The sequence below is a fragment of the Caenorhabditis elegans genome, chromosome V, assembly GCF_000002985.6.
Source record: "Caenorhabditis elegans chromosome V".
Classification (NCBI taxonomy): Eukaryota; Metazoa; Nematoda; class Chromadorea; order Rhabditida; family Rhabditidae; genus Caenorhabditis; species Caenorhabditis elegans.
The window spans coordinates 2235784-2252717 of NC_003283.11; the positions used below are offsets into that span (position 1 = coordinate 2235784).

General features: G+C 38.0%; 5 protein-coding genes and 1 pseudogene across 8 annotated transcripts; 4 read left to right on the forward strand and 2 right to left on the reverse strand.

Annotated features, from left to right (window-relative positions):
* The first annotated feature begins 356 nt into the window (after positions 1-356).
* Positions 357-2216, forward strand: cyp-33C4 (CYtochrome P450 family). The gene is made up of 5 exons (NM_071211.4): positions 357-594; positions 734-1232; positions 1280-1790; positions 1836-2009; positions 2056-2216. Exons 1-5 carry the CDS (start codon positions 396-398, stop codon positions 2152-2154), a joined length of 1482 nt encoding a protein of 493 aa, NP_503612.1. The 5' UTR covers positions 357-395; the 3' UTR covers positions 2155-2216.
* A 4194-nt stretch (positions 2217-6410) lies between these two features.
* On the reverse strand, positions 6411-6989 carry F41B5.11 (annotated as a pseudogene). The gene is made up of 2 exons: positions 6778-6989; positions 6411-6670 (listed from the first exon to the last, which is right to left on the reverse strand). Coding segments are annotated over exons 1-2 (472 nt in total).
* Positions 6990-6994: 5 nt separating this feature from the next.
* cyp-33C3 (CYtochrome P450 family) lies at positions 6995-9082 on the forward strand. Its single transcript, NM_071214.5, has 5 exons — positions 6995-7391; positions 7528-8026; positions 8081-8591; positions 8646-8819; positions 8880-9082. Exons 1-5 carry the CDS (start codon positions 7193-7195, stop codon positions 8997-8999), a joined length of 1503 nt encoding a protein of 500 aa, NP_503615.1. The 5' UTR covers positions 6995-7192; the 3' UTR covers positions 9000-9082.
* A 138-nt stretch (positions 9083-9220) lies between these two features.
* On the forward strand, positions 9221-11246 carry cyp-33C5 (CYtochrome P450 family; the record flags this gene model as incomplete). 2 transcript variants are annotated; one of them, NM_071215.4, is made up of 5 exons in its annotated part: positions 9221-9443; positions 9760-10258; positions 10308-10818; positions 10866-11039; positions 11086-11246. In NM_071215.4, 5 exons carry the CDS (start codon positions 9245-9247, stop codon positions 11185-11187), a joined length of 1485 nt encoding a protein of 494 aa, NP_503616.1. The 2 variants fall into 2 exon arrangements, with proteins under 2 accessions (NP_503616.1, NP_001300106.1); NM_001313177.3 differs by lacking the exon at positions 9221-9443 and having other exon boundaries at positions 9879-10258; positions 11086-11187.
* A 224-nt stretch (positions 11247-11470) lies between these two features.
* cyp-33C6 (CYtochrome P450 family) lies at positions 11471-13627 on the reverse strand (the record flags this gene model as incomplete). 2 transcript variants are annotated; one of them, NM_001316799.2, is made up of 5 exons in its annotated part: positions 11471-11790; positions 11839-12012; positions 12064-12574; positions 12623-13121; positions 13354-13627. In NM_001316799.2, the coding sequence occupies 5 exons, from the start codon at positions 13550-13552 to the stop codon at positions 11689-11691; spliced, it is 1485 nt and encodes a 494-aa protein (NP_001303728.1). The 2 variants fall into 2 exon arrangements, with proteins under 2 accessions (NP_001303728.1, NP_001368585.1); NM_001380616.1 differs by having other exon boundaries at positions 11689-11790; positions 13354-13450.
* A 1129-nt stretch (positions 13628-14756) lies between these two features.
* Positions 14757-16808, forward strand: cyp-33C7 (CYtochrome P450 family). The gene is made up of 5 exons (NM_071217.3): positions 14757-14963; positions 15306-15804; positions 15853-16363; positions 16420-16593; positions 16640-16808. The coding sequence occupies exons 1-5, from the start codon at positions 14765-14767 to the stop codon at positions 16739-16741; spliced, it is 1485 nt and encodes a 494-aa protein (NP_503618.2). The 5' UTR covers positions 14757-14764; the 3' UTR covers positions 16742-16808.
* The last annotated feature ends 126 nt before the right edge of the window (positions 16809-16934 follow it).

Here is a 16934-nt window from a genome sequence, read left to right on the forward strand (position 1 = left end):
AAGTGTAAACAAAAGAGTTTCAAAAAAAATTTGAAAAGTTTTACTATGATTTTTGATGATTTTGGAACATATGTATAATCTGTTCAAAATAATTTTTAAATATGAAGCTGAAAAAAAAAAGCAATTTCTGCAGAAAACTATGACTTCATATGGACTTTTGATCAAATTAAAGTATACTTTGATAGAGACCAGAATTTGTCACAAAACATCATACGCTTTGTGAAAGTTGATCACTTACTCTTTCCGCAGTCTCTCACTATTTCCATTGTCTCTCTACTCTCCCAAATTTCTGCGTTTCTCTATTCCTCCACTGCACCAGCACAAACTTTTTTCTGGCATAAACTACGAATTTCAAATATATATGAGAGGAATTTTTGGGTTTTTGAGATTTCGTCATGATCATTTTACTGGTTTTCACAGCTTTTCTAGCGTTTCTGTTCCATGAGTTGTACTGGAAGCGAAGAAATTTGCCGCCCGGACCGATTCCGCTCCCGTTTATGGGAAATATCCTAACAATGCTGTTGAACAAGCCGGGATATGAGTGCTTCAGGAACTGCACCAAAAAGTATGGAGATGTGTACACTTTCTGGATGGGTGAGTAGGAGTGAACTGCGGCCGACACTTCACGGGTTTGAATTTTGTGAGTTTGGAAGCGAGTTTCGCCAAACCCCCTAATTGTCGGCTGCTACTGAATCGCAATTTTTTTTAAACTACTAACCTATTTCCATTCCAGGAAAGACCCCATTCGTGATGATCAGCTCCTACGACTTGTTAAAAGACACCTTTGTCCGGGATGGTGACACTTACAAGGACAAGTACCCCCAGCCTCTCAATCAAAAAATTCGTGGTGGAAATTATGGAATCGTCGAGTCAAATGGACATTTATGGAGCACCCATCGCAGATTCGCCCTCACCACTTTACGAGACTTTGGGCTCGGGAAAGATCTGATGCAGGAAAAGATTCTTATAGAAGTTGAAGACATTTTCAAGAAGTTTGATGCTCAGCTAGGCCTGGAGCAAGATGTCTCAGTAGTTATGAATAATGCCATTGCAAATGTAATCAATCAGAACATTTTCGGTTATCGATTTGAAGGTGATAAGGAGGAAGATTTTAAGAAGCTAAGAGAGCTCATGGAGTACCAAGAGACTGCGTTTGCCACTTTTAAGGTCTATGTTGAAGCTTTTATACCAAAAGTTGGAGCACTGCTTCCAGGAAGATCATTGAACGAGCTGTAAGTTCCTTATAAATTAGCAGAATAATTTAATAGCAGAGTTTCAGATTAGAAGAATGGAGGGATAATTTCTACACATTTTTCGATACTCAAATCGAAAACCACCGCAAAAAAATCGACTTCGACTCCCAGGAATCCCTGGATTACGCAGAAGCCTATCTGAAAGAGCAGAGAAAACAAGAAGCTTTAGGAGAATTCGAGCTGTTCTCCAACAAGCAACTCTCAAATACTTGCCTGGACCTTTGGCTTGCAGGACTTTCCACAACTAATACTACAGTTAACTGGACAATATGCTATGTTTTGAATCATCCTGATGTTCTTCAAAAGATGAATGAAGAGTTTGACCAGGTGGTTGGTAGTGATAGGCTGGTGACAATGGGTGATAAGAATAATCTACCTTATTTCAATGCCGTGCTCAATGAGTCTCAAAGATGTGCCAATATCGTGCCAATTAATTTGTTCCATGCAACTACAAAGGATACTGTAATTAATGGATATCCAGTTAAAAAGGGAACTGGAGTCATCGCCCAGATTAGTACAGTTATGCTAGATGAGAAAGTGAGTAGTTTAAAAAAAATTAAACGTAAAAACTATCTATTTCAGATCTTCCCAGACCCCTATAAATTCAACCCTGATAGATTCATAGACGAGAATGGAAAACCTATCAAGATCGAGCAGCTCATCCCATTCTCAATCGGAAAGCGGCAATGCCCGGGAGAAGGGCTTGCGCGGATGGAGATGTTCCTCTTTTTGGCGAATTTTTTCAATAGATACAAGGTAATCTTAGAGAGTGTAAATTATTTGAAAAATTTAAAAATTTCAGATCTCACCGTCTTCTAAAGGTTTTCCAAATCTGGACAAGAAGGATAACGTTGGTGTTTTTCCAAAAGACCTGCATGCCATTTTAAACAAGAGAAATTGATAATTTATCAAGAATGTATGTATACTTTTTGTAATATATTGAATAAAATTGAATAGAAATTTTTTTTAATTATCATCAAAATGCTCCACCCCTGCAGCATGGGTCTCGTTAGGTATGCATTTAGCGGCAGCATTTTTGCTAATTTCCAAGTATTTTCCGTTTATGTTTTTAATAATTTATATGCCGAAACTTATGAAAAAAAGGTAAACTTTGTATGTTTGTTTGCGGCTTAGGAAACTATTCTCTACTTTTAGTCTCTGTTTCTTTGCACTCTCTTCTGTGTAATCAATCTGTCCAATCAAATCATTATTTTCTTATAAACCTTTTTTCAATAGTTCTCTCTCAAAATTGGCCACTCTAAAAATATTATCAAATGATTTTAATTCTTCTTTTCACTGCCTGCCTTGCGGTAGTATTCCATGAAATATATTGGAAACGAAGGCACTTTCCGCCTGTACCGATTCCACTCCCTTTAATTGGAAACCTACATTCACTTATTCTAGAAAAGCCCGATATGAAAGTTTCAGAAAATGGAAGAAAGGTTTTGGAGATGTGTTCACTGTTTGGATGGGTAAGTTTTTCTCAGCTAGGTGCACAGCAGGGTAGGGCGGCAATTTTGTTTATCGACAAATTCGGCAAATCGGCAAATTGCCGGCTTCCCTATTTGCCGAAAACTTTCATTTTTTGCAAGTTGCCGATTTGTTGTTTACCGGTTGATTGCCGGAATTTATTTTCCGATTTGGAATTGATAGATTTGCCGGAAACGTTTACTGGGATTTTTTATAAGACAGAAACAATTAAATCAGTGCTTTTTTTCAAATTTTTTTAATGTTTTCTTCAGATATTTTCATAGAATTTACTTAAATATATGTAGGAGTATTCATAGGATCCGTACAATTTTGCCGGAAAAAAATTGAAATTAAAATTCTGAAATTTCCAAAAAAAAAAGTGCAAGACCACAATTGTCAAATCGCTTGCTCTTTGATTATGATTTCTGATCTTCTATTAGTAATAGGGAAACAATATTCCCGCGGTTTCCCATCACATTACCACCTTCGCCCACAACATTAGCATAATTCGATTTGTATGTATGGTATATAAGACGCTATTCTGTGCATATAACATTGGTTCAATTGGTTCAAGTATCAACAAGGCCTAGATGTAGAATCCCCCATCCATCCTTTCTGGACCTTCTACCCCTTTCCTAGTATACTACTACTCTTGCAATAAATACTTCTATTATTAAATCCTGTGGATTTAACATGGTGACCCAGTGGTGAAGAACGGCTGCACCCAGTCAAGATGAGCAGTATTCTCAATGCTCAACTCAACATTGCACGAAAAAAGATACAAAAGCAGATCAATCAGGCCAAGCAACTCGTGAATGAATTCAACAACGGACTTAACTCAACAGACAATGAAAATATCTACGACACAATAACAGAAGTCGCGGATGTTGCAACAGAAATTCAATCGGAAATGAATCGAATCACCCAATATATGAAACAATGGAACAATCAATCAAAATTTTTGGATAGTGAAGCTATCAACGAACACCAATCATCAAATAGAAATTTCATGTCGGAATGGAAATTGTCCACCGATGTACTGTCTCAGCTCAAGGAGAAGTACAATGCATACGTGAAAATGCACAAATCAAGAAGTCCCGACCAAGTGGACTACCCATCGTTCCCAGTTTTATCAACGGATTCAATTGTTCCTGAATGCAATCTTAACACAAGATGCGGTTCCACAATATTCATATTCGCCTGCAACTCAAACTGATATTCCTCTACGTTTCATTCACTCATCTTATCAACATAATCAACAACGAGCACACGAGAGTCGACAACGTCACATATTGCTTCATCAACACGGACAAATACATTTTAATCCAATCCAGCCTCAAGCATATGTTCCTTCTCAACCTGCTACTATTGCAATGCCTACTTTTAGCGGCGATATTTTGCATTTTCAATCATTCATGGAGTTATTCAACACATTAATCGACAGTCAACCAATTGCGGAAATTTTCAAGTTCTATTATCTCAAATCAGCTCTTCAAGGAAATGCTGCTCGTATGATCCAGCATCTACCACTCACTGCTGCAAACTATCCTGTGGCTCGGAAATTGTTAAAAGAACGGTTCGACAACACTACAATACTTCGTCATCTTCTGTTGCGTAAACTTCAAGAAATTCAACCAGTGCCCAACAACCACAGTTTGCAACAAATACAGCAACTTTGGACTGAATGCGTTTCAATATTCAAACAATTGTGCAAAATACAACCTGACGCGGACAACACAATGATTGCCAACATTATCACAAGCAAACTACCACGTCGTTACATCAAGCGAATATATTTCGGACACCGAGACTGTGATTTTCTGGCATCAGAAATATTGGAGATGGTGCGGACATTCATTGAAACAGACTTTATTGTGGATACAATTGCAAATGATGCTGGAGCACATCAATATTCAAATTACTACTATGAAAGTCTACAACCAGAATTCAAAAACCCAGTGACTGGAAATCACGTTCAACTAGAAGAAACTCATCATTCGAGCAAAGCAAACCATCACCCACTCAGTGTACAACACCATCTACAACAAAACAGTGTGCATACTTCAATTGCTGAACGAATAGATCAACAACCACTCGTCGAACTAACTTCTGGCATACATTTGGATTCATCAACAGCAGTGAAAATCAAGTCGAATCTCGACACAGAAACTTTTGAAGTTCCTCCAATTGCTGAAATACCAAAACAAAACTGCGATCAATCCGAAGTAAGCAATACACAAACTTTGGAACAAGGTTTCTCATTGTCAGTTCTACCCGAGATGATTCCAATCGGACTACAATTGCAAAGTGAACAGCTTGATGAAGAAAATTCCATCAATGGTTTTGGAAGACACCAAAGAAGACGAGTTCGAAATTATTTCCATGGAAGTTTCCATCAGCAACAACGAAAATGAAATTCAAATTGGCATCAAGGACACGCAGCAGTTGAATCCAAAAGATCAGGACCAACACGATTCAAAACTTCAAAATGATTTCATCGAAACCGTGGAAACAAAGTCAACAAAGCGAGTCAACAATGAAGGATTTTCTCCAGTTGCAATGGAGAAATACGGACAAAGCAGAATCAAGTTTTCTTCTGAAAAACACCACACTGCCACACATTTAACACCAGCTGAAGAATCACACAACTTTGGATTTAGTCTCCACGTGGACCACAAGATAACAACTCAATGGCAAGATGATAAGCATCCCTGGGATCCAGGAACACAACAAAGAGATATACAATCACCTCAAACACAAAGGATGCCCACAACACTGCTTGATCAAGCAACGATATTGTCATTTCTGAGTATGCTGTATGTTTTTAGCATTCTTCCTGGACTTTCAACTTGGAATGGACTCCCAATCTGGCTTCAATGGAATATTGGAAACTCTAAGAATTATCGGATGCCAATCGGACAAGGTCGCTTCTTCTTTCATCTACTGCGGCCTCGGAGCGCCGCCAATCTTCAATTGCGATTGCCGGAAATTTCAACTATGACCTAATCGACGCTTCTCAAGAAACTGCAAGCTGAGTTATTTAATTGTTGTTTAAATTTTTCTTAACATTATCTGTCTAGTGCTAGAAAATAATTTCCCTCAAAGTATTGTATCCCAAATTCTTCAATCTTCGATTTTGTACTGATTCACTTGTTGTAATCTCCCACATCTTCCTCTTCATTTCCTTTGCCCTTTGGGAGTGTCAAATCGCTTGCTCTTTGATTATGATTTCTGATCTTCTATTAGTAATAGGGAAACAATATTCCCGCGGTTTCCCATCACATTACCACCTTCGCCCACAACATTAGCATAATTCGATTTGTATGTATGGTATATAAGACGCTATTCTGTGCATATAACATTGGTTCAATTGGTTCAAGTATCAACAAGGCCTAGATGTAGAATCCCCCATCCATCCTTTCTGGACCTTCTACCCCTTTCCTAGTATACTACTACTCTTGCAATAAATACTTCTATTATTAAATCCTGTGGATTTAACAACAATTTGCCGAAAATGTTCGGCAATTGCCATTTTTCCGGCAAATTCGGCAAATTGTCGGTTTGCCGATTTGCCGGAAATTTTTAATTCCGGCAATGTGCCGTTTTGCCAATCTGCTGCCTACTCCTGGTGCACAGCCATGCCTAATCTTCCAGGAACAACTCCATATATTATGATAACATCTTACGATTTATTGAAAGAAACTTTTATTCGAGATGGTGACACTTATAAAGACAATTATCCACAGCCGTTCAATGAAAAGTTTCGTGGTGGACTCTATGGGCTCATCGACTCCAATGGCTTACTATGGAGCACACATCGTAGATTCGCCCTTTCCACTTTACGAGATTTCGGTCTTGGAAAAGATCTGATGCAGGAAAAAATCTTAATAGAAGTTGAAGATATTTTCCAAAAATGTGACGCACAATTAGGCCAGGAGCAAGATTAGCTGAGTGGAAGAAAAACTTTATGGGATTTTTCGACAGTCAAATCAAACATCATAAGCAAAAATTTGACTATGATTGCGAAGAAAATCAAGATTCCGCTGAAGCCTACCTTAAAGAGCAGCGACGACAAGAAGATCAAGGCGAGTTGGAGCTATTTTCCGACAAACAACTCTCGAATACATGTACGGATTTGTGGATCGCAGGATTATCCATCACAAACTCAACATTGTCCTGGGCAATTTGTTATCTTATGAATCCTCCGGGAGTTCAGGAACAAATTCATGCAGAACTTGACAATGAAAATATAGTTTGATAGAGACCAGAATTTGTCACAAAAACATACGTTTTGTGAAAGTTTATCACTTACTCTTTCCGCAGTCTCTCACTATTTCCATTGTCTCTCTACTCTCCCAAATTTCTGCGTTTCTCTATTTTTCCACTGCGCCAGCATAAACTTTTTCTTGGCATAAACTACGAATTTCAAATAAATATGAGAAGAATTTCGGGGTTTTTGAGATCTCGTCATGATCCTTTTATTGGTTTTCACCGCTTTCCTAGCGTTTTTGTTCCATGAATTGTACTGGAAGCGAAGAAATTTGCCGCCCGGACCGATTCCGCTCCCGTACATGGGAAATATCCTAACAATGCTAATGAACAAGCCGGGATATGAGTGCTTCAGAAATTGGACTAAAAAGTATGGAGATGTCTATACTTTCTGGATGGGTGAGTGGGGTGAACTGCGGCCGACACTTCACGGGTTTGAATTTTGTGAATTTTGAAACTTTCCCTTAAAACCGCTAATTGTCGGCTGCCACTAAATAAAAATAGGGGTTTTGCTACTAACCCATGCCCATTCCAGGAAAGACCCCATACGTGATGATCAGCTCCTACGACTTGTTGAAAGACACCTTTGTCCGGGATGGTGACACTTACAAGGACAAGTACCCCCAGCCATTTAATCAAAAAATTCGTGGTGGAAATTATGGAATCGTCGAGTCAAATGGACATTTATGGAACACTCATCGCAGATTCGCCCTCACCACTTTACGAGACTTTGGGCTCGGGAAAGATCTGATGCATGAAAAGATTCTTATAGAAGTTGAAAACATTTTCAAGAAGTTTGATGCTCAGCTAGGCCTGGAGCAAGATGTCTCAGTAGTTATGAATAATGCCATTGCAAATGTAATCAATCAGAACATTTTCGGTTATCGATTTGAAGGTGATAAGGAGGAAGATTTTAAGAAGCTAAGGGAGCTCATGGAGTACCAAGAGACTGCGTTTGCCACGTTCAAGGTCTATGTTGAAGCTTTTATACCAAAAGTTGGAGCACTGCTTCCAGGAAGATCATTGGACGTGCTGTAAATTCGAATTGCCTGAAAACCTTTTTTAGATGAAGATTTTGAATCTTTCAGATTAGAAGAATGGAGGGATAATTTCTACTCTTTTTTCGACACTCAAATCGAAAACCACCGCAAAAAAATCGACTTCGACTCCCAGGAATCCCTGGATTACGCAGAAGCCTATCTGAAAGAGCAGAGAAAACAAGAAGCTTTAGGAGAATTCGAGCTCTTCTCCAACAAGCAACTCTCGAATACCTGCCTGGATTTATGGTCGGCAGGACTGTCGACAACCTACACAACAGTTACCTGGGCTCTTGCCTATGTCTTGAATTCGCCGGAAGTATTGGAGAAGATGAGATCCGAGTTAGATGAAGTTGTTGGAAAAGATAGATTCGTGACAACCGCTGATAAGAATGATCTACCTTATATGAACGCGGCTATCAATGAGGTTCAGAGATGTGCGAACCTTTTGCCGGTCAATGTTGCTCACGCAACAACCAGGGATACCGTTATCAATGGGTATGCAATTAAAAAGGGGACTGGAGTTATTGCACAGATCAGTACAGTGATGCTTGATGAGAAGGTATGTAGTTAAAGAAAAACTAGCTATATGCAAGCTTAAATAGCTATATTTCAGGTCTTCCCGGATCCCTATAAATTCAACCCTGACAGATTTATAGATGAGCATGGGAAACTTATCAAAGTCGAGCAGCTGATCCCATTCTCAATCGGAAGACGGCAGTGCCCAGGAGAAGGCCTTGCTCGGATGGAAATTTTCCTTTTTGTAGCGAACTTCTTTAATCATTATCAGGTTAGTGCGTTGACAAATTTAAAACTATCAAATTTTCAAATAAATAATTCGGAATTTAAGATCTCCCCATCATCGGAAGGGTTCCCGTCCATCGACAAAAGCGACAGAGTTGGAGTGTTCCCTAAGAAGTTCAAGGCAATTTTGAATAGAAGATTCTACGGTCCCTCAAAGGAAATCTGAAATCAATTTGTCCTGCCTTACCTTGTAATTTATTGCCATTTGATCTTAAATCAGCCATGTCTTGTACAAATAAAACTTCACCTATTTTCTGTTTAACATCTGTCTTACTGCCTGCTTCTCTTATCTCTCTCCATTTTCAATTTCCTTTTTCTTCTCCGTCTCTAGCATAAACTTTACTTCAGCATAAACTACGGAATGTGCGGGTATAAAAAGATACGGGTTTCTTCTGTAGCATCGCTTTCAAAATGATCCTACTTCTACTATCAGCTGCGGTTTGTTTGTTCCTGTTCCATGAACTTTACTGGAAGCGGAGAAGCCTACCACCTGGCCCAACACCGCTTCCATTTATGGGGAATACTTTGGCGATGCTCCTGGAGAAGCCGGGATACGAGTGCTTCAGACGGTGGACTAAGCAGTTCGGAGGTGTATACACTTTTTGGATGGGTAAGTCTTGGGAGTTTGAAATGATGATTGAAAGGTGTTTATTCAAGCTTTAGAGAAGGTTCGAGCGTCAGTAAAGTATAGTAATTTGAAAAATTAACTTGTTTCAAAGATGGCAATAGTTAGTGAAACGTCAAAAGAACATTTGAAACGTAGTCAGCATTTTGCCATAGTTTTTGAGCCAAACTTAGACAAAAATCTAGATCCAAATACCCAGCAAGCCTGGGAATGAGTTGTTGAGTTGATGAGACTATGTCGGTCGCGTCTTTGTATTTTCAATGCTTACAGACTACATCCTCAAAACAAGTTACAATTTCAGGCAACATTCCATATGTGATCATCGGATCCTACGACTTGCTGAAAGAAACTTTTGTTCGTGATGGCGACACCTACAAAGACAAATATCCTCAACCTTTCAATGAAAAACTTCGTGGTGGAATGTACGGAATCGTAGAGTCCAACGGACACATGTGGAGCACACATCGTAGATTTGCCCTCTCTACGTTACGTGACTTCGGTCTTGGTAAGGATCTGATGCAGGAAAAAATCCTAATTGAAGTGGAAGATATATTCCGAAAGTATGATGCACAACTTGGAAAAGAGCAAGACATCCAAGTAGTTCTGAACAATGCCATAGCCAATGTGATCAATCAGACTATTTTCGGTTACCGGTTTGATGAGACTAATCAAGAAGAGTTTGAGAGAATGAGACACTTGGTGGAGTATCAGGAAAAGCAATTTGCAACTGTTAAAGTCTATGTTGAAGCTTTTGTTCCTACAATTGGAAAATTTCTTCCTGGAAAATCATTAGATCAGTTGTAAGTAACCAATTTAATTAATTTTATAACTGAAAACTTTATTTTATAGGCTCGACGACTGGAGGAATAGTTTCTACACATTTTTCGATACTCAAATTGAAAATCATCGAAAGAAAATCGATTTTGATTCCGAGGAAAGCCAGGATTACGCTGAAGCCTATCTGAAGGAGCAGAAAAAACAAGAAGCTTTAGGAGAATTCGAGCTGTTCTCCAACACTCAATTCTCAAATACTTGCTTGGACCTTTGGCTGGCAGGAGTTTCCACAACTAACACTACAGTTAACTGGACAATATGCTATGTTTTGAATCATCCTGATGTTCTTCAAAAGATGAATGAAGAGTTTGACCAGGTGGTTGGAAGTGATAGGCTGGTGACAATGGGTGATAAGAATAATCTACCTTATTTCAATGCCGTGCTCAATGAGTCTCAAAGATGTGCCAATATCGTGCCAATAAATTTGTTCCATGCAACTACAAAGGATACTGTAATTAATGGATATCCAGTTAAAAAGGGAACTGGAGTCATCGCCCAGATTAGTACAGTTATGCTAGATGAGAAAGTAAGTAGTTTTTAAAAAAAGTTAAATGTAAAAACTATCTATTTCAGATCTTCCCAGAGCCATATAAATTCAACCCTGATAGATTCATAGACGAGAATGGAAAACCTATCAAGATCGAGCAGCTCATCCCATTCTCAATCGGAAAGCGGCAATGCCCGGGAGAAGGGCTTGCGCGGATGGAGATATTCCTCTTTTTGGCGAATTTTTTCAATAGATACAAGGTAATCTTAGAGAGTGTGAATTATTTGAAAATTTTGGGAATTTGAGATCTCACCGTCTTCCAAAGTATTTCCAAATCTGGACAAGAAGGATAACGTTGGCGTTTTTCCAAAAGACCTACACGCCATTTTAAACAGGAGAAATTGCTAATTTATCAAGAATGTATATTTTTGTAATTCATATATTGAATAAAATTGAATAGAAATTTTTTTAAAAATAATGAAACGGAATGATGAAACGGAATGATGAAATTGTGCTCCACCGACAAATCAACATGCTCCGCCCCTGCAGCATGGGTCTCGTTAGGTATGCATTTAGCGGCAAAAGTTTCGCTAGTTACCAAGCCTTTTCCGTTTGTGGTTTTTGTTGTTTTTAATAATATAAATGCCGATACTAATGAAGAGAAATCAATTGTTGAGTGCTCACACAACGGTTGATAATCATAATATTTATTAGTGAGGGTTATATGACCACCGAGCAACCGCTCAGTGGCTAGACACTGACTCTCATTTACAATCATCTTTTACACAATGAGGGGGAGAGGACAACAGAACATGCGGAAATAATGTAGCAGACAGGCCGCATAGATCAAACTATAGATAAAACTCTCAGTGCACTGGACCACACAACAATAAAATGATTTTTTTTAAATTAACAATGTCGCTTTGTTAAAATAACTCGAAGACCTTTAGCAAAAATTTCGACAACACTATTCTTTTCCAGATTTGGAAATCCTTCGGAAAAGGGTGAGATCTGAAAGTTACCAGTTTTTTTAAAAATTACATACTATTATTAGAATACCTTGTATCTATTGAAAAGGTTTGCCACCAAAAGGAAAATCTCCATCCGAGCAAGCCCTTCTCCCGGGCATTGTCGCTTTCCAATAGAGAATGGGATGAGCTGCTCGATCTTAATAGGCTTTCCATTCTCGCCTATGAATCTGTCAGGGTTGAATTTGTATGGTTCTGGGAAGATCTGCAAACATTCGTTTCGAAAAAATAATTTTGGATTTTTTTTCCCAAATACCTTTTCATCGAGCATAACCGTACTAATCTGGGCGATGACTCCAGTTCCCTTTTTAATTGGATATCCATTAATTACGGTGTCCTTTGTAGTTGCATGGAACAAATTGATTGTTACAATATTGGCACATCTTTGAGACTCATTGAGCACAGCATTAAAGTAAGGAAGATTATTCTTATCACCCATTGACACCAGCCTATCACTTCCAACCACCTGGTCGAACTCTTCATTCATCTTTTGAAGAACTTCTGGATGATTCAAGACATAGCATATTGTCCAGTTAACTGTAGTGTTAGTTGTGGAAACTCCTGCCAGCCAAAGGTCCAAGCAAGTATTTGCGAATTGAGTATTGGAGAATAGCTCGAATTCTCCTCGAGCTTCATGTTTTCTCTGCTCTTTCAAATAGGCTTCTGCGTAATCTTGGCTCTCCTCGGAGTCGACATCGATTTTCCTACGATGGTTTTCAATTTCGGCATTGAAAAATGTGTAGAAATTGTCCTTAAATTCGTTGAGTCTATAAACAGACAAAGTTTTTAAAATTAAAATTAAGTTAGTTACTTACAACTGATCTAATGATTTTCCTGGAAGTATTGATCCAATTCTTGGAGCAAACGCTTGAATTGACGCCTTTACAGTTGTAAATGCTTTTTCTTGATATTCCACTAGGTATCTCATTTTTTCAAGCTTATCCTGATTGGTCGCATCAAACCGGTAACCGAAAATAATCTGGTTAATCACATTGGCGATAGCATTCTTCAGAACTACTTGAATTTCCTGCTCTTTTCCGAGTTGAGCATCAAACTTCCGGAATATATCTTCAACTTCTATTAGGATGTTTTCCTGCATCAGGTCCTTCCCAAGACCAAAGTTTCGTAATGTGGAAAGTGCGAATTTTCGATGAGTGCTCCACAGGTGTCCGTTTGACTCTACGATTCCGTACATTCCGCCACGAAGCTGTTCATTAAATGGATGTGGATATTTGTCTTTGTAGGTGTCACCATCCCGAATATACGTTTCTTTCAACAAATCGTAGGTACCAATGATAATATAAGGAGTGTTACCTGAAATTAACAAAGCTGTTGAAAAATGGTCTAGTGGTAATTTGTAAAAAAATTCGAGTTTGTTCTTAGTTTCCGGAATATAAAGTATTTAATGAATAAAAAAACTTGAATCCGTAGGAAAGTATGTTTTGAAAAAAATTGATTTTAATAGTCCAAAAATGTGAAATATTTTCTAGACATTTCCTAGAATGATGAAAGTTTCTGATAAAATCTCGCTCAAAAGAAAGCTTACCCATCCAAAAAGTGTATACATCTCCAAACTGCTTAGTCCACCGTCTGAAGCATTCATATCCTGGCTTCTCCAAAATCACTGCCAAAATATTGCCCATAAATGGGAGCGGTGTTGGTCCGGGTGGTAGATGTCTCCGTTTCCAGAAAAGTTCGTGAAACAGGAATACACAAACCGCAGCTGATAGTAACAAAATGATCATTTTGAAGACGATACTACATTTTTTGTGAGAAAACTGTACTTTTTTATACCCGAAAAACCGTAGTTTGTAGGGAACTAACAGTTGTGCTAGAGACTTGTAAAAACGAGAGGGGAATGGAAAAACTGAGAGAGGTAGTGAAATTTGTTAGAACTTTTTTCAAATCATGTAGTTTTGTTAATTGAAGATATTGTGAGAATTGGAAAAAACGACTATTTGATAGTCAGCCCAGGGGTGGGCAGCAAACGATTTTTTCCGGCAAATTGGCAAATTGCCAAAATTGAAATTTCCGGCAAATCGGCAAATCGGTAAACTGCCGGAATTAAAAATTTCCGGCAAATCGGCAAAACCGGCAAATTGCCGGAATTGGAATTTCCGGCCAACCGACAAGCCGGCAAATCTCCGATTTGCCGGAAAAACGGCTATTTGTGGTTTTGCACATTTTTTTGGAAATTTCAGAAATTCAATTTCAATCGGCAAAATGGGACGCTTCCTATGAATGTTCCTTCATCTATTTTGAAAAGTAAACTAATTCTATGAAAACATCTGAAGAAAACGGAAAAAAAATTTGAAAAGGGCACAGTTTTAAATGTTTCCGTCTTGCAAAAAATCTCTCTAAACATTTCCGGCAAATCTGATATCCGTTTGTCGATTGGAAAAAATCCATCCTCCAATGCTCCATTACAGGACAGGCCGGTTTAGTTCAGTTTAGATCAGTACGCATCTGCCTATTTTAAAAAAATCATTTTTTAAATTCTCCTCGCTTTTTCTCATTTTTTGCTCTATCTAAAAAAAAGTATGGGCAAATGAAATCACATTTCATATAATCACTATTCATTTTTATCTTTCCGTGTCCATGGAGCAAAACTCAAAAGTTGTTTACCAAGACTTTTGTCTAGTTACCTTCACCCTAAATGCTGACATCAAGCAACCAGCCCAACTGGAAACGAAGATCGTGTGTATTGTGAAATTGGTCAAATGATCACTAGCGCCTTGCATTTTTGTGTGGTCTCTTCCCCGCGCCAAATTTCTTGTTTTCTCTGATTCACGGTCACAAACCTTACTCTTTTCTATCATAAACTACGGAATAAGCGTCTTTAATATAAGGCGGGGTACTTGTTGATAGAATGGAAAGTTGTTCAATAAATTAATTTTTTTAATAATTAATTAATCATTTTTTCTGTTTTATAACACATCAACTATAAAATTTTCAGAATGATTTTGCTCCTTCTTTTCACTGTTCTGATTGCCTTCCTGTTTCACGAAATGTATTGGAAGCGGCGAAATCTCCCACCTGGACCAATTCCTCTTCCATTGATTGGAAATTTGCAATCAATGCTTCTAGAAAAGCCGGGATATGAATGCTTTCGGAGGTGGAATAAGCAGTTTGGAGACTTGTACACTTTCTGGATGGGTAAGTATGGTTGACGGGGGAAACTATCGTTAAAAAAACTTTGGTTGACTAGATGTGATTTGGTTTCATTATTTTTGGGCCTGTTGTTTTTTTTTTGGGAAATTCTCGGGCTTTTTTTTCATTTTTTTTGCCAGGCGTTGGAATTTCACCATTTCTTTTTTTTTCTCTGAATTCTTGAATTCTCTAGAATTTCTTATTTCTCTCTTATTCCCCTTAAGCCTAAGCATAAGCCTAACATAAGGCTAAGCCTAAAGCTCAACCATAACGGAGAAACGTAAGTCTAGGATCATATTGGTACACAAATTTCTCCCAATAAAATATACAAAAAACCATTGTTTGCAGGCAACACCCCATACGTCATCGTGAGCTCGTATGAGCTGATGAAAGAAACTTTTATCAGAGATGGTGACACTTATAAAGACAAGTTCCCACAACCGTTCAATGAAAAATTCCGTGGTGGAATCTTTGGAATTATTGAGACTAATGGGCATTTGTGGAATACACATCGCAGATTTGCCCTCTCTACTTTACGAGACTTTGGGCTTGGCAAAGATCTGATGCAGGAAAAAATTCTAATAGAGGTTGAAGATATTTTCCGGAAATATGATGCACAAATTGACAAGGATATGGAAATTTCTACAATTTTACACAATGCAATCGCAAATGTGATTAATCAAACAATTTTTGGATATCGGTTTGATGAATCGAACCAGGAGGAGTATAAAAAATTAAAACACTTAATTGAATTCCAAGAAAATGTGTTCACTTCCGCAAAAGTCACTGTGCAGGTTTTTGCTCCGAAACTCGGAAAGATTCTGCCCGGAGAATCATTAGAAGATTTGTAAGTACTTTCAGATTCATCAAACTAAAATATACAATTGTCTTTCAGGATGAAAGACTGGAAAAATAGTTTCTACGACTTTTTCAATACCCAAATCGAGAATCACAGGCAGAAAATTGACTTTGACTCGGAAGAGAGCCAAGATTACGCAGAAGCTTATCTGAAAGAGCAGAAGAAATACGAAGCTCTAGGAGACACTGAGCTATTCTCCAATAAACAGCTATCAAATACTTGCTTGGACCTCTGGTTTGCAGGATTATCCACAACAAATACAACTGCAAACTGGACAATTTGCTATGTTATGAATACTCCAGGAGTTTTAGAAAAAATTCACGACGAGCTTGATAAGGTGGTTGGGAGTGATAGATTGGTGACAACTGCTGATAAGAATAATCTTCCTTATATGAATGCAGTGATCAATGAATCTCAAAGATGCACGAATATTGTTCCGATCAATTTATTCCATGCAACCACAAGGGATACAGTAATAAATGGATATCCAGTTAAAAAGGGAACTGGAGTCATCGCCCAGATTAGTACAGTTATGCTTGATGAGAAGGTAAGACAAAAATTGAAAACTTGAAAAATTTTAATTTAAAAAATTTTCCATTGCAGGTCTTCCCAGAACCTTATAAATTCAAGCCTGAAAGATTTATAGATGAAAGTGGAAAACTTATAAAAGTAGATGAACTTGTCCCATTCTCAATTGGAAAGCGGCAATGCCCAGGCGAAGGACTTGCCAGGATGGAGCTTTTCCTTTTTATTGCTAATTTTTTTAACAGATATCAGGTACATACACATCTTAGTTTCAAGATAACCTTTTTTTGATTTTCAGATCTCACCATCTTCGGAAGGACTTCCATCAATTGATAAGAGCGAGAGAGTTGGAGTGTTTCCAAGAAAATTCAATGCGATATTGAAAAAGCGGCATGTATAATGTATAATATAATATAATAAGTGGTGATATTTTTTTGTATTTATCTGTATAAATAATTTTGAAAGCTTTGAGAAACTTAACCCAAAACTACCGAATTTCAAAATGAGACGTTCTGAAAACTTCTCAACAAAAAGTTATGGCGGTGAAAAATTTTCAGAAGGGCACACCTATTTTCAGCTAAAATCTCAAATAT